We start from the raw sequence: 13816 nt of genomic DNA, 5'->3' as shown, positions 1-13816 counted from the left end.
CAGAAGTGACGCAGACAACAACAAAATCTGAAAAGGTGTGAACGGCACAATGTATCTCAGCTTTCCACTTTTGATCAGATCACCTGAGACGTGTTAAATTAAAAGTATAAACCTTAATCACCAATTTAATAACGACTGATGAGGTGTTCATGAATAATTTGAGGTTCTGAAATTACTAATAGAGACTAATTATAAAGGGGGTAGTGTGAAATGCCCAAATATGAACAGTATGTAAAGGTTAATTCACCGATGGGCTCGTAACCCTTTAACACCTTGTTAGGAGCAGGATTGGTTAAGGTGGTTGTTTAATTGTATGCTCCTTGTCCTTTTTCCTTTATTAGTTAAAAAACTGAACTAGATTGGTAGAATTGAAGTTTGTTGGTAAGCCTATACTTTAAGAAATGATTAAATCAGTTTAGAAACTAGTATGTGTGATATTAGTGACAAGGGAAAGCACTTGTTTTTACCATTATGACCATTTTTATACCTTAAGTATTTGAAATGTTTATTTAGATGCAAATGAGATAACTAGCAAGTATTTTCACATTTCAGTTTCTTCTCCTGTCTCTTTAAGGGTTAAGATAGACTTTAAAAAACTGTGAACTTTCCCTTTAAACTACAGCCTGAGCATCTGTACAAGCTGGATTTACGTCAGGCTTCAAGAGTTTTACAACTTCTGTCAACCTTCCTAATGCAAGGTCCACTTTATTACACGATAAATCTATTAAGTGGCTCTTGAATTATGAATTTTACACCCAAGTCAAAAGGATTAATGGACCTGCAAGACCAACCACTTCAACAAGTGTCTGTTAGTTAAGGCTCAGAAAAGGATTTGCTTCTGAACAAACAGGGACTTCAGAAACTCTCTCGTCCATTAAAAAGGTGTCAAGAGACAAATAGAGCAGCTGATCTCGTGTCAAATATTTAAATTTGGCCTCAGAGAAGCACTAATCAGACACATTTCTGAGCTTTGAGAGACGTTTAAAGCTCACAGTGAAAAAACATGACGCAACACTGCCATCTAGTGGTTGTTTAAAAAATTACACCAGATTTAAATGATGCATTATGTTTGAAATTAAGCTGAATTTAGATTAATAATGACGATCAAAGAGCATTTTTAGTAGGGAGGGAGGAAGGAAGGAAGTAAGGAGAGAAGAAAGGGAGGAAAGGAGTAAGGAAAGGAGGGAGGAAGGATTGAAAGGAGGGAGGAAGGAAGGAAGGAGAGAAGGAAGGGAGGAAAGGAGTAAGGAGGGAGGGAGAGAAGGAAGGGAGGAAAGGAGTAAGGAGGGAGGGAGGAAGGAAGGAAAGGAGTAAGGAGGGAGGGAGGAAGGAAGGAGTAAGGAGGAAGGAAGGAAGGAGAGAAGAAAGGAAAGGAGTAAGGAGGGAGGGAGGAAAGAAGTATAGAAGGAGGGGAAGAACGAAGGAAAAATTAAGAAAAAGGAAGGAAGGAAAGAAGAAAGGAAGGAAGGAGAAGGGAGGGAGGAAGGAAGGAAGGAAGGGAGGATGGAGAAAGGAAAAGAGGAAGGGAGGAAGGTAGGGGGGAGGAAAGAAAGAGAGAAGGAGGGAGGCAGGAAAGAAGGAACAGTCAAAAGAGACGAGGTCAGGGTTAAAGCTCATAGTGGAAAAACATGGCGCAACACTGCCATCTAGTGGTCGTTTAAAAAATTACACCAGATTTAAAAAATGCATTAAGTTTGAAATGAAGCTAATAATTATTCCTTTGACCATAAAATGACAAACATTTTTTATATGAAAACCACAGAAAGCATTTTATTTTGAAGGAGTGTAAATATATATATGGACAAACCATTTAAAAATACAACAGTCATCCTGGTCGTCGTCTTTTATACAAATAATTAGCATAGTAACATTAAACATGATAAACGACTGTACAACACGTGGAAATAAAACTCCTAACTTCTACAAATATGAGAAAATACCTAGAAACTGTGTGGGGCCAGTGCATAATTCAACTTATTTAAAAATAATAATAATCACACCCAGTCCTGCACTAGATATACACACACAGAGAGGAGGCGGGGCTTACAAATCACTAATAATTAAGACATTTTACTTTCCTTTATATATATATAAAAAAGAATTATAAAATTAATGCCAGAAAGCTTTTTGTATTCAAATGTTTTAACACAATTTTTAAAAAAAAGTCAGTTTCAACCTTGTAAAAAAAAAAAAAAAAAAAACACTGGCAAGAGAGTCTTATTAACAAATGCCCCACTTTTAAAAAACTCTTTTTCATTACAAACTGGAATTAAAACTTTTATTTCCAATATTATAAAAAAGACAGACAACAAAGACAACGTGCATAAATATTTAACATATTAACAAATTATTTACATGGTTTCAGGTTTTTCAGAGAAAAACTCAAAACTCAAATTTAGACGGATGAGGACTTATTTTGGGGGGGATTTGGGGAAGGGGAGGGGGCAGATAAGGGGAGGGGGGGGGGGGTGGGGTCGAACCTCTCATTAAGATAAAGCACTCTCCAAAACGTCACTTTCAATCAACGGCAATGATGCAACCTCGAAAAAGACCCTGAGGGGAAAAAAATTAAAAAATCGATTAATGCCAAAAACAAAAAGTGACAGTTTAAATGTCAAAAAGCTACAAAAAAAAGTGTTAATATATCATAAAAATTGGCATTTTATACAGTAAAGTGTATTATTATTTCATTATACTCACTTTGGCCTTTGGTGGAGTATAGCCGCTTTTATTGGGTCTTTTATCTGTTATATTTCTCTATATTATTTAGGGTTTTTTTTGCTTTTATTGTTTGTTTGTTTCATTGTTTCTGCTCGCTGTAAAGCACTTTGGTTTTAAATGTGCGATATAAATAAAGTTGACATTTTACCTCATTAAATGGAAAAATAACACAATAAGGCCTGTGTGTGTTTTTAAAAGGGATCACTATAAAAGAAATGCATGTTTATGTATATATGTTTGTTTTTTTTAATAATTATTAGTGTATGACTGATGTTTTTATATATAACATTATTGGGTCATATATGGATTTTGGGATGTTTTTACTCCTTAACATCGGTATTGATTAGAGCCTAATAAAAATCATTGATATATATGTACAAGTTTTTCACGCTTTTCATTGTTAAACTGTGCAATATAATGCCATTAATGGAGTTTGATAACCCCCATATGAGGAAATCACTGCAAAAAATGTGTTTGTGTGTAAATTCTACATAAGATTATTGGCCGATATATCAATAATCATAATTTTATTTTTACTCCCCAATATCAGTTTTGGAGGCAAAAATCTAATTAACATCGCTCGGGTCCGACTCATCTACTTACTTGTGTGAGTATTTGTTCCTGATGGCTCTCAGCTTGTCGTCGGGAGGAGCCGACAGCATCGCGTGGAGCCGCCGGACGAGCGGCGACAAATCTGACGTCTGATAGCCGGAGTGGAACTGCAGGATGGGAGTCTGAAAGAGAGAGGGACGGGTTTTTATTTACTGTCATACTTAAATATAACCATGTTGAATCCCTACAGCTATAAACCAGGCGGAGAGTTCCGTCACATTCTACATTCTACATGACATCATAGCAACATTCCGGAATCCAATATAGGGCGCGCACACGCACACACACACAGGGGAGTTCTGGTCCTCTGAAATGAGGCCAACCAGGAAGTAACTTAGAACTGCATTCTATCAAAAGGCCACCAGGGGGCGACCGTCTCTATACAAGTCAATGGAGAATTCACCAACTTCTCACTTGATTTCTAACCTCAGTAAACGTTTTCAAAATGTGTTTATGGTCTCAATCGCTAGTTTAAAGCCTTCTTCAATGCAGTATGATGTTCATTTGGGACATTTTGGCCTCCCTGATTTTATATGTGACGATAAAGCAGGGTATGCATTAGGGCGGGGCTACGTCCTGATTGACAGGTTGATTGACCAATGTCCTCGAGATCCAGCCCTCGCAACCATAGCAACCTCCCCGCTCCGCCCACGGCCCCGCCTCATGCCCATATAAGTAGAATCCATGTTTTTATTTTTCCCAGCATGCACCTGAAATTCTCAAGTTGGCGCTGCCTAGATTCAAAACTATTGGCTTCCGAGCAGCAGTCCACAAACCAATGGGTGACGTCACGGATGTTACGTCCATTTCTTTTATGCAGTCTATTCTCCAAACACATGTAATAAATTCATCGTGTGGTGTTCACTGCTCTGGTTCTCATAAGGATTTAATTTATTGATGATCAAACAGGTGAAATAACGGAGCAGGTTCTGAGTCTCCACACACCGCTTCTTCTACACCTGCTGCAAATTTATACTGAAAATCTATTTGCATTTAAATTGAAAAAGCAGGGAGAACGGAGAGAGAGAGAGAGAGCTGCGGCGGAGGCTCCTGACCGCTCGACTGACAAATCCGACCGAACCAAACAGCGGAGAGGCTCGACATCGACAAAAAATGAAACAGGAGTCCAGAATTAAACATAAAGGAGGCAAATTAGGTCCTTTAAAAGTAGGGCTGGGCAGTTACTACAAAAAATAATCGAAACCAGCATATAGAAACTCTAATCGACTTAATCTTGCTCATGTCAGTTAATGGTGGTGTTCACTGTTGCCAAAGGTTGCATATCTTTAAAAGGGATATGAAAACTTGTCTCCAGTGATCTTTACATAGTTCTGATCAAGTCAACGAGACATTAACCACAGCATCACACCTTAACCCTCCTGTCGTCCTCCAGGGTCAAGGGAGGAAGGAAAGGAAGAAGGAATGAAAAGGAGGAAAGGAGGGAGGAAGGAAGGAAGGAAGTAAAAAAGGAAAATAGGAAGGGAAGAAAGATGGACGGAAGGAAAGTAGGGGGGAGGAAAGAAAGAGAGAAGGAAGTATGGAGGAAAGAAGGAAGGATGGAAGAGAGAGAGGAAGAAGGAAGGGAGGAAGGAAGGAAAGGGGGGAGGGAGGAAGGACGGAGGAAAGAAGGCAGGAAAGGAGGGAGGAAGGACGGAGGAAAGGAGGCAGGAAGGAAGGAAGGAAGGAGGAAAGAAAGAGAAATAAAGGATGGAGGAAAGAAGGAAGGAAAGGACAGAGGAAGGTAGGGGGGAGGAAAGAAAGAGAAGGAGGGAGGTAGGAAAGAAGGAAGGAAGAGGTATGGAGGAAGGAAAGAAGGAAGGAAGGATGGAAGGAAGGAAGGAAGGAAGGAAGGAAGAGTCAAAACAGCCTGTCTCTATTGTGTGTCCAGCGGTTTGAGCCTCACCCATCCTCCGAGGTCTTTGGTGAGCAGCGCCATCAGCAGGCAGGCCGACGCCAGCAGCGACCCTCTCTCCGGCACAAAGTCCATGTCCATCAGGCTCATCTCGCAGAAGTAGCGGGCGAGCGTCAGCGTGTCCATGCCGGCGTTCACACACTGCGACACACACACACACACACGAGATTATGATCGGTTCAAACTTGTACGAACAAAAAAAGATATGAGCTAAAAAAAAAAAGAAGAAGAAGAGGAAAGCTAGCTCGATGCTCACCTTGGCGTAGCGTCGGAGGAAGCGGTAGGGGATGGGGATGTTGATGTCGAAGGACAGCGCCTGCAGGATGTTGGCCTCCATGGAGATGAGCTCCTCTCGCTTGTAGGCGTCGTCGCAGATGTACAGGAAGTCGTCGACGCACGGCGGGCTGCGCTCCTGGAGACCAAACAGGAAGCAGTTAGTAAAAATGAAATAGTTACACAGACGCTAAATTTTAGGACTTTTTAACCCATGTTGTCCTCGAGTCAAGGAAGGAAGGGAGAAAGAAGGAAGGAAAGGAAAGAAGAAAGGAAAGGAAGTCAGGGAGGGAGGAGGGATGGAGAAAAAAGGAAGGAAAGGAGGGAAGGGAAGGGAAGGGAAGGAGAAGGAAGGAAGGAAAGGGAGGGAGAAGGAAGGAAAGGAGGGAAGAAAGGAAAGAAGGAAGAAAAGGAGGGAAGGAAGAAATGAAGAAAGAAGGAAGGAAAGGAGGGAAGGGAAGTGAGGGAGAAGGGAGGGAGAAGGAAGGAAAGGAAAGAAGGAAGGAAATGAGGGAGGGAGGAAGGAATGAAGAAAGAAGGAAGGAAAGGAAGGAAGGAATGGAGAAGGAAGGAAAGGAGGGAGGAAAGGAAAGAAGGAAGGAAAGGAGGGAGGGAGGAAGGAAAGGAGGAAGGGAGGAAGGAGGAAGGAAGGAAAGGAGGGAAAGGAAAAGAGGAAGGGAGGAAGGAAGGAAAGAAGGAAGGTAATGGGGAGGAAAGAAAGAGACAAGGAGGGAGGGAGGGAGGGAGGGAGGAAGGAAAGAAAGAAGAGTCCTCACCTCAAACTTGGAGGCTATGAGCATCGTGGTGGAGCCGACGAGCTGCAGCATTTCCCTGTGGACCGGAGTCTGGTCCAGGAAGTGGTCCGTCATCTTCACGGCCAGGTACAGCGTCTCGTGGTACAGCTCAAAGTTCTCCTAAAACCGGCCAGAGACAGAAATAAGGGGGGGGGGGCAGTTTAGTTAATGGCATTTTTTTTGTAATTACCTGCTTCAACAAATAAAGTTAATACAGTTAATCAGGTTAACCCTTAAACAGACAACGTGCACCAGGAGATACAGACTCTTTAACCTTCCTGTTGTCCTCCCGGGTCCTTCCTTCATCTGTCCTTCCTTCCTTCCTTCCTTCATCTGTCCTTCCTTCCTTCCTTCCTTCCTCAGATCTAAGTTCAGCTGTTAGGGTTAATGTTCCCTCCTTCTGTCCTTTCTTCCTTCCTTCCTTCCTTCCTCAGATCTAAGTTCTGCTGTTAGGGTAAATGTTCCCTCCTTCTGTCCTTTCTTCCTTCCTTCCTTCATCTGTCCTTCCTTTCTTTCTTCCTTCCTTCCTCCCTCATTTCCTTCCTTCTTCCTCCCTCCTTCCTTTCCTTCCTTCTTCCTCCCTCCTTTCCTTCCTTCCTTTTTCCCTCCTTTCCTTCCTTCCTTCCTTACTTCAGGTGCAGATTACATAACTAGTAAGGCCTGTTTAAGGGTTAAAGAGGTTTGACTCTCCGCTCACCTGGACTTCCACCAGCCAGTCGATCAGGATCGCCCTCATCTCCGGGTTGAGGCTCGGCTGTTTGGGCATGTAGTCACACAGGACGAACTTCTCCTGGAAAAGGCAACAAAACAAAAAGAAACATTCAGAATCCGTCTCTAAAAAACAGCCTTAAAAAGCCTCAGATATAAAGGTTGCAAAGGGGCGGAAAATGTCTTAAATTAAACTGGGAATTATGGAAATATGGGGTCATTGACACAAACTGTATCAACTGTATATAATAAAAAAATAGTTATTTCATAGAGCGCTTTAAATAAAATAAAATAAAAATAAGCATGTATTTGCATTAAATCTGTTTGTTTTTAACCCAAGATTATACTACAAGAGGTTTTATTTCTAACTACATTTAAGTTCTATGTTATAGGTTAACATGCTATTCAGTTCATTTCCAGTTTATTTCCTGTTACTTAATTTCCACATATTCCCTTTAATGTCCATACATTCCCTTTAATGTCCATACATTCCCTTTAATGCCCATACATTCCCTTTAATGCCCATACATTCCCTTTAATGTCCATACATTCCCTTTAATGTCCATACATTCCCTTTAATTCCCACATATTCCCTTTATTCACCTTTAATTCACATATATTCCCTTTAACGCCCATACATTCAATTTAATTCCCATATAGTCCCATGGAAACTCTCTAGCTTTGAAAATGCCCAGAATTTTACAACCCTTCTCATAAACAGCCTCAAACAGCCTTCTCTCTCTCTCTCTCGTTCCTCCTGATTTCCTTTATTCTCACCTCTCTCTGTTTGAGGTAGTCAAAGATCTCCTTGGCGTATTCGGGACACATGAAACAATCCTCCGTGTTCTGAGAGTCGATGTCAAACTCCTCGGGGATCTACAGCCACGGAGGAAAGAACATTTATATATTTTATATATTTGGAGATTTATATATCCAACATCTCCAGACTAACGTTTAAGAGAAGAACATTTCTTTAGCGACGTAGCATTTTTGCTCACGTGTGGTTTCAGCAGGTGAGCCGGCACCTCGCAGACAGCAGGGGGCGCAGCGGCGGCAGCAGCTACCAGCTCTTCTACTGGAGCCATCGCATCGCTCTGCACCTCCTCGTCCTTCACCTCCACCTCCACTTCCCCCAACTTCACCTCCACCACCTCCTCCTCTACATCTGTCTTTTCTTTCTCAGCTGTGGTTCCCTCCGAGCTCACAGAGGAAGACCTGGGGGGGGGGGGGGAGAGAGAGAGAGAGAGAGAGAGAGAAGGAGACATAGAGAGACAGAGAGAGAGATAGAGACAGAGAGAGAGAAAGAGAGACATAGAGAGAGAGACACACACAGAGACAGAGAAAGAGAGAGAGAGGAAGAGGGAGGGAGAGAGAGAGAGAGAGAGAGAGAGAGAGAGAGAGAGAGAGAGAGAGAGACATAGAGAGAGAGAGAGAGAGAGACATAGAGAGATAGAGAGAGAGAGAGAGACATAGAGAGAGAGAGAGAGAGAGAGACATAGAGAGAGAGAGAGAGAGAGAGAGAGACATAGAGAGAGAGAGAGAGAGAGACATAGAGAGATAGAGAGAGACATAGAGAAAGAGAGAGAGAGAGAGAGAGCTAATTAGAAACACATCTGCTGCTACGTGACGTAACAGAAAATTAAAACTCCAGGAGATTTAACGTACTTCTTCAGGTTGGTATGATTCTTGGTGGAGACGGAGGAGGAGGAGGTGGAGCTCGCTTTCTTCGCCTGCTTCTTCCCGGCTTCCTTCTTCCGGCCCGGAAGGCTGATGTGAACGCTGTGAGCCTGCAAAACAAAGTCAAAGTCAAGCACAAATGAAAATTAGACTCATTTTTCCATTTCTGTGGGTTTTGCATGACTGTTAAAAATCAATCCAAACGAGTCAAATCTTCAATATAAACAGTTTCAGTCGCAGTGTATTTAATTATCAACGTTTTTTTTGCTTAACCCTCCTGTTGTCCTCGAATCAAGGAAGGAAAGGAGGAAGGATGGAAGGAAGGAAGGAAAGGAGGAAGGATGGAAGGGAGGAAGAAGGAAGGTAGGAAGGAAAGGAAGGGAGGAAGGAAGGATGGACAAAGGAAGGTAGGAAGGAAGGAAGGAGGGAGGAAGAAAGGAAGGATGGAAGGGAGGAAGAAGGAAGGTAGGAAGGAGGGAGGAAGGAAGGAAAGGAGGGGAGGAAAGAAGGAGGGAAGGGACGGAGGAAGGATGTAAGGAAGTAGGGAAGGAAGGAAGGAAAGGAGGGGAGGAAAGAAGGAAGGAAGGTAGGAGGGAAGGGAGGAAGGAAGGAAGGACGGACAAAAGAAGTAAGGAAGGAAAGGAGGGGGGAAGGAAGGCGGGAAGGGAGGGAGGAAGGAAGGAAGTGCGGACAAAAGAAGGAAGGAAGGAAAGGAGGGAGGGAGGGAGAAAAGGGACGTTTCTATTCTACAAAGATAAATATTAAAATCGACCTTAGACACAAAAACGAAGCCCCTTCATCCCAACGCTCGTCATCCTCGCTGCTTTTCTTTTCTTTCTTTCTTTTTTTTTTTAAAAACCACAAAAGCTCGATCAAAGTGTTTCACATACGAAGACGTTCGGTATCTACGCAGCGTTGTTGCAACACACCAGCTGCAGGGATTTACTGTGAGGACACTTTGTGGCTGAATTGGACATTTTAATGTGTTGTCACATCGAGTCGGAGGAGGCCGGAGACATTTCTTTGTTTTTGCATCACAGATTTTTTAATGTCCTGGAGGGGAAGAAATCAACATCTTTCACAATAAATCACAGCGGGGGGGGGGGGGGGAGGAGAGTCTTTCGTGTGATGGTTTTGCATCAGAGAGGAGACTCAAAGTTTAACTGTTGGATGATTGAACAGCGTCTGACTGTCGCTCTCTCACCTTTCTGATGACTGAGACTATTAATGCAAACTATTTAAAACCCACCAAAACACTTTTACTCCTGTTATTGTCAATGTTCTACTCTCTTCTTCTTCCTCCTCCTCCTCTCTTGTCTTCTCTTCTTCTTCTTCCTCTCTTGTCTTCTCTTCTTCTCCTTCCTCTCTTGTCTTCTCTTCTTCTTCCTCCTCCTCCTCCTCCTATTCCTCTCTTGTCTTCTCTTCTTCTTCCTCTCCTCCTCCTCTCTTGTCTTCTCTCCTTCTTCCTCTCTTGTCTTCTCTTCTTCTTCTTCTTCCTCTCTTGTCTTCTCTACTTCTTCTCTTGTCTTCTCTTCTTCTTTTTCTTCCTCCTCCTCCTCCTCTTCCTCTCTTGTCTTCTCTTCTTCCTCTCGTCTTCTCTTCTCTTCTTCCTCCTCTTCCTCTCCTTCTCCTTCTCTTGTCTTCTCTTCTTCCTCCTCTCTTGTCTTCTCTTCTTCCTCTCGTCTTCTCTTCTTCTTCCTCCTCCTCCTCTTCCTCTCTTGTCTTCTCTTCTTCCTCTCTTGTCTTCTCCTTCTTCCTCCTCCTCTCTTGTCTTCTCGTCTTCTCTTCTTCCTCTCTCGTCTTCTCTTCTCCTCTCCTCCTCTCTCCTTCTCCTTCCTCCTCTCTCCTTCTCCCTCTCTCCTTCTCCTTCCTCCTCTCTTGTCTTCTCTTCTTCCTCCTCTCTTGTCTTCTCCTTCTCCTTCTTCTCCTCCTCCTCCTTCAAGGCAGATGTTCCTCCTGAGGTTTCTTCCCATTAAAATACCGCTCGTGTGGGAATGCCGAGTGTCTTTAAATTAAAATTAAAGAGTACGCCTTTCATTGTGACTTGGCTCTACATACATAAAGACTGATCGGTCGAGTATGAAGAGGCGATGGCAAGGTTTTTAAATTCTTTGCATAACCACGACTTGTCACTTCTGATGTGTGCATGTATAAGAACGACACTAGGAAAGCTTTAAAGGAGAGACACACAAACATGCACCGTTATCCTCATGTCCAGTCCGAGCCCTTCTGTCTCACATTAAAAAAACAAAGCTATCTATAATCTGAAATGAGGCTCGTCAACATTTAATTGGTCGCCACATGTTTTGCCAGATGTTGCAAGTTCAGTTGTTCAGTAAAAGTTGAGCCACGTTACTTCTTTTTTTTTTTTTTTAACCAACGAAACTACATTTATTTGCCAGAGCATGACTGGCATCATCATGGGGTCAAGAGCCTTCAGCTGATCTGCCCCCTGCCTTTGGACATTCGCACTTCAGACTCTGTCTCCACCTTTAAATCCCGGCTGAAAACGCTTCTATTCAGAGTGGCCTACTCCGTCTCTCACTAACTATGCAATCTTCATTCTTGTTTTTTATTGTACTAATGCACTTTGTAGTCACATTCATATTTAATCTTTATCTTTGCACTAAATGTCACCAGATTTATATTGTTTGATGTGCTGTTGTTGTGTTATATGTGCCTTGTAAGGAGTCCTTGAGTGCTTTGAAAGGCGCCTTTAAATAAAATGCATTATTATTATTATTATTTAAAAGAAAGAGAGGGCAGAGAGTTTTCATGCAGGGCAGATCCCAGTATAGACTGGTTTAAAGGGGGCTGCATGAAACAGATTATCAAGTCTAAGAAAACAGTAAAAAAAAAAAAATCAGCTAATGGTGGCAAATAATAATCACCACTATCTGCCACTTCCAGGTATCTACTGTAAAGTCTTGATAGCCTAACTCAGCTTTGACCCCCTTACTATCTCTCTCAGGACTTACATTGGTGATGTCGATGAAGGCCGTCCTCTTCTTCGGAGCTCCATGAGGAGGAGAGGTCGACCTCTTGACCTGTGAGCCTTCCTCCTGCAACACACACACACACACACACACAATACATCAATACCCTCAAATCAGATTTAACCCTTAAAAACAGGCAGGATTAGAAAATGAGCTGTGCAAAAATAATTTGACGATGCTACTCATTTCATTTGCAACCAAGTAAAACATCTCCACACATATTTTGGATTTTATTAGTTGTATCTCCAAGGATACGTGGCTCTACAGGTTATTATATTACATGCAGTCACTCCCCTCTTTATTAGGTAAACCTGTGCAATCCAATTCAATCCAGCTCTGCTTTAAATTCTACATTTATGAAGTTTATACATTTTCAGAAAGGTGATAATTCTACTTTATGTTTATTATTTAGATCATATAGTGGGTGATGGTGGTGTTTTAAGAGGCATTATATTGACTGGTGTTCCTAATATTTTGTCCACTCCATTAAACATACATGACAGGGGCAAAATATAAGGAACACTAGTCAATATAATGCACCCTAATATATCACAATCACCCACTATATGACCTAAATAATAAATATACAGCAGAATTATGACCTTTTTGACAATGTTAACCACAACAAAACCTTCATGAAAGTATAATTTAAATCAGATTTGTTGTACTGGACAGGTGTAGGGCAATATAATCTGGTAACTACATCTCATAAAATCCACAATATTAAAAAACTGACTTATGTGTAAATGAGATAAGTAATACCTAGACACCAATAATTGATAAAACCTTTGATAAATAATAACTTGAGTGGGTTGAAAACCTTCAATCATGCCCCCTAACAGTGTGTATCTCCTCTATGGCCTGTTTCAGGGTTAATATTGAAAGTAAAAGAAGACTTTGCATTGTTTCCCCCCCAAAAAATCTCATGACATTAAATCCTTACTGTGCAACATCTCCTGCAAGGTCTACTTTGTTTACAGCATGCAACATGGTCATTTAAAAACACACAGAGAGAGAGAAAAAGAGAGGGAAAAAACACGATATAATGAATGCACAAAGCTGCTTTTACCTGATTTTCAGTCGCTTTTGCACTCAGCTTGGGTAACCTGCTCCCTGCGGTGCTTGTAGCTTTCTTTCCTCTCGGCAAAGGCATGGCTTTATCCCCTTCAAAAACACACTCAGACTGATCTGAATGCAAAGAGAGACAATTTGTTTAAAAAGCACACTAAAAAATAGCTTTAAAATATGCAGTTTTAGCTAGATTAGCTGCTCCTAATATCATGCAATACCGAGTAACTTCTGCAGACATGCTGTTTATTGGGTGGAGTTTCCTTAACATAAAGAGGCTCTACACTCAAAATATCACTCTAAAACACACTGAATTAAAGTTTTATCTTACCTTTACCGTCTTATTCCTGCTCGTCTTCTATAACAGCTCGTTTTTAAGTCGATAAACACCGCATGGAGCGTGTTTTAGAGTAATAATAGTCCCGGTTTCGTCGTGTTGTGTGCAGCTCTGAACAACACAAAAAACCCAAGTGCTTCAAAATCTGCAGCGCTCTCCTCTGATTGGTCGGAATTCGAGTGATGCGTACCAATCAGGGAGTTGCCATGGATGCCGTTGCTAAGGGGGGCGTTCGGTTCATAGCAACGGCTCTTCCTGCCGCGTCTATGAAACGTCAAATTATCATTAAAAAACGCGTTAAAATGAACAAATTAAGCATCAAAACTATATTATGTCATATTAATATTATGTTTTATAACACAATAGAGGATGTGTGTTGTTTAGTTACGTGTTAACTCATTCATATACCCGCCCTCCTCGTTTCGTCGCTCCAAAATCAAACACACCCTCCATAGATAAAGGAGGAGCATGGGAGATTTTCAAACGTCCGCACCACCAATAATAGTAGTTTCAACGTTATTATTGACGTTTATCCACATGACCGAGCAAAGCATGCAACTCCACTGTAACTGATAGTAATTATTTTCAGTCTAGACACATGCAAACGCGCACGTGAGAAAGATCTGCGCATGCTCAAGCAGAAAAACCGGCAAGTTAATTCATGCATGTACAGTATTGTTTACTGGTGTAATTTAAGGTAAGATAAGATCAGATATTC

The 13816-nt window shown here is 41.8% G+C and overlaps 1 protein-coding gene across 1 annotated transcript; it reads right to left on the bottom strand.

The window, feature by feature from the left end:
* Nucleotides 1-2450: 2450 nt before the first annotated feature.
* On the bottom strand, nt 2451-13193 carry ccnb3 (cyclin B3). Its single transcript, XM_053343310.1, has 12 exons — nt 13093-13193; nt 12763-12881; nt 11676-11759; nt 8686-8807; nt 8019-8235; nt 7798-7896; nt 7010-7102; nt 6295-6432; nt 5502-5657; nt 5237-5386; nt 3325-3455; nt 2451-2553 (listed from the first exon to the last, which is right to left on the bottom strand). The coding sequence occupies exons 2-12, from the start codon at nt 12844-12846 to the stop codon at nt 2487-2489; spliced, it is 1341 nt and encodes a 446-aa protein (XP_053199285.1). The 5' UTR covers nt 12847-12881; nt 13093-13193; the 3' UTR covers nt 2451-2486.
* Between the last annotated feature and the right edge of the window lie 623 nt (nt 13194-13816).

This window comes from Scomber japonicus, chromosome 22 (assembly GCF_027409825.1).
Source record: "Scomber japonicus isolate fScoJap1 chromosome 22, fScoJap1.pri, whole genome shotgun sequence".
Classification (NCBI taxonomy): Eukaryota; Metazoa; Chordata; class Actinopteri; order Scombriformes; family Scombridae; genus Scomber; species Scomber japonicus.
Note: the sequence above shows the minus strand (reverse complement) of the source record. Positions and strands in the feature narration are given on the sequence as shown.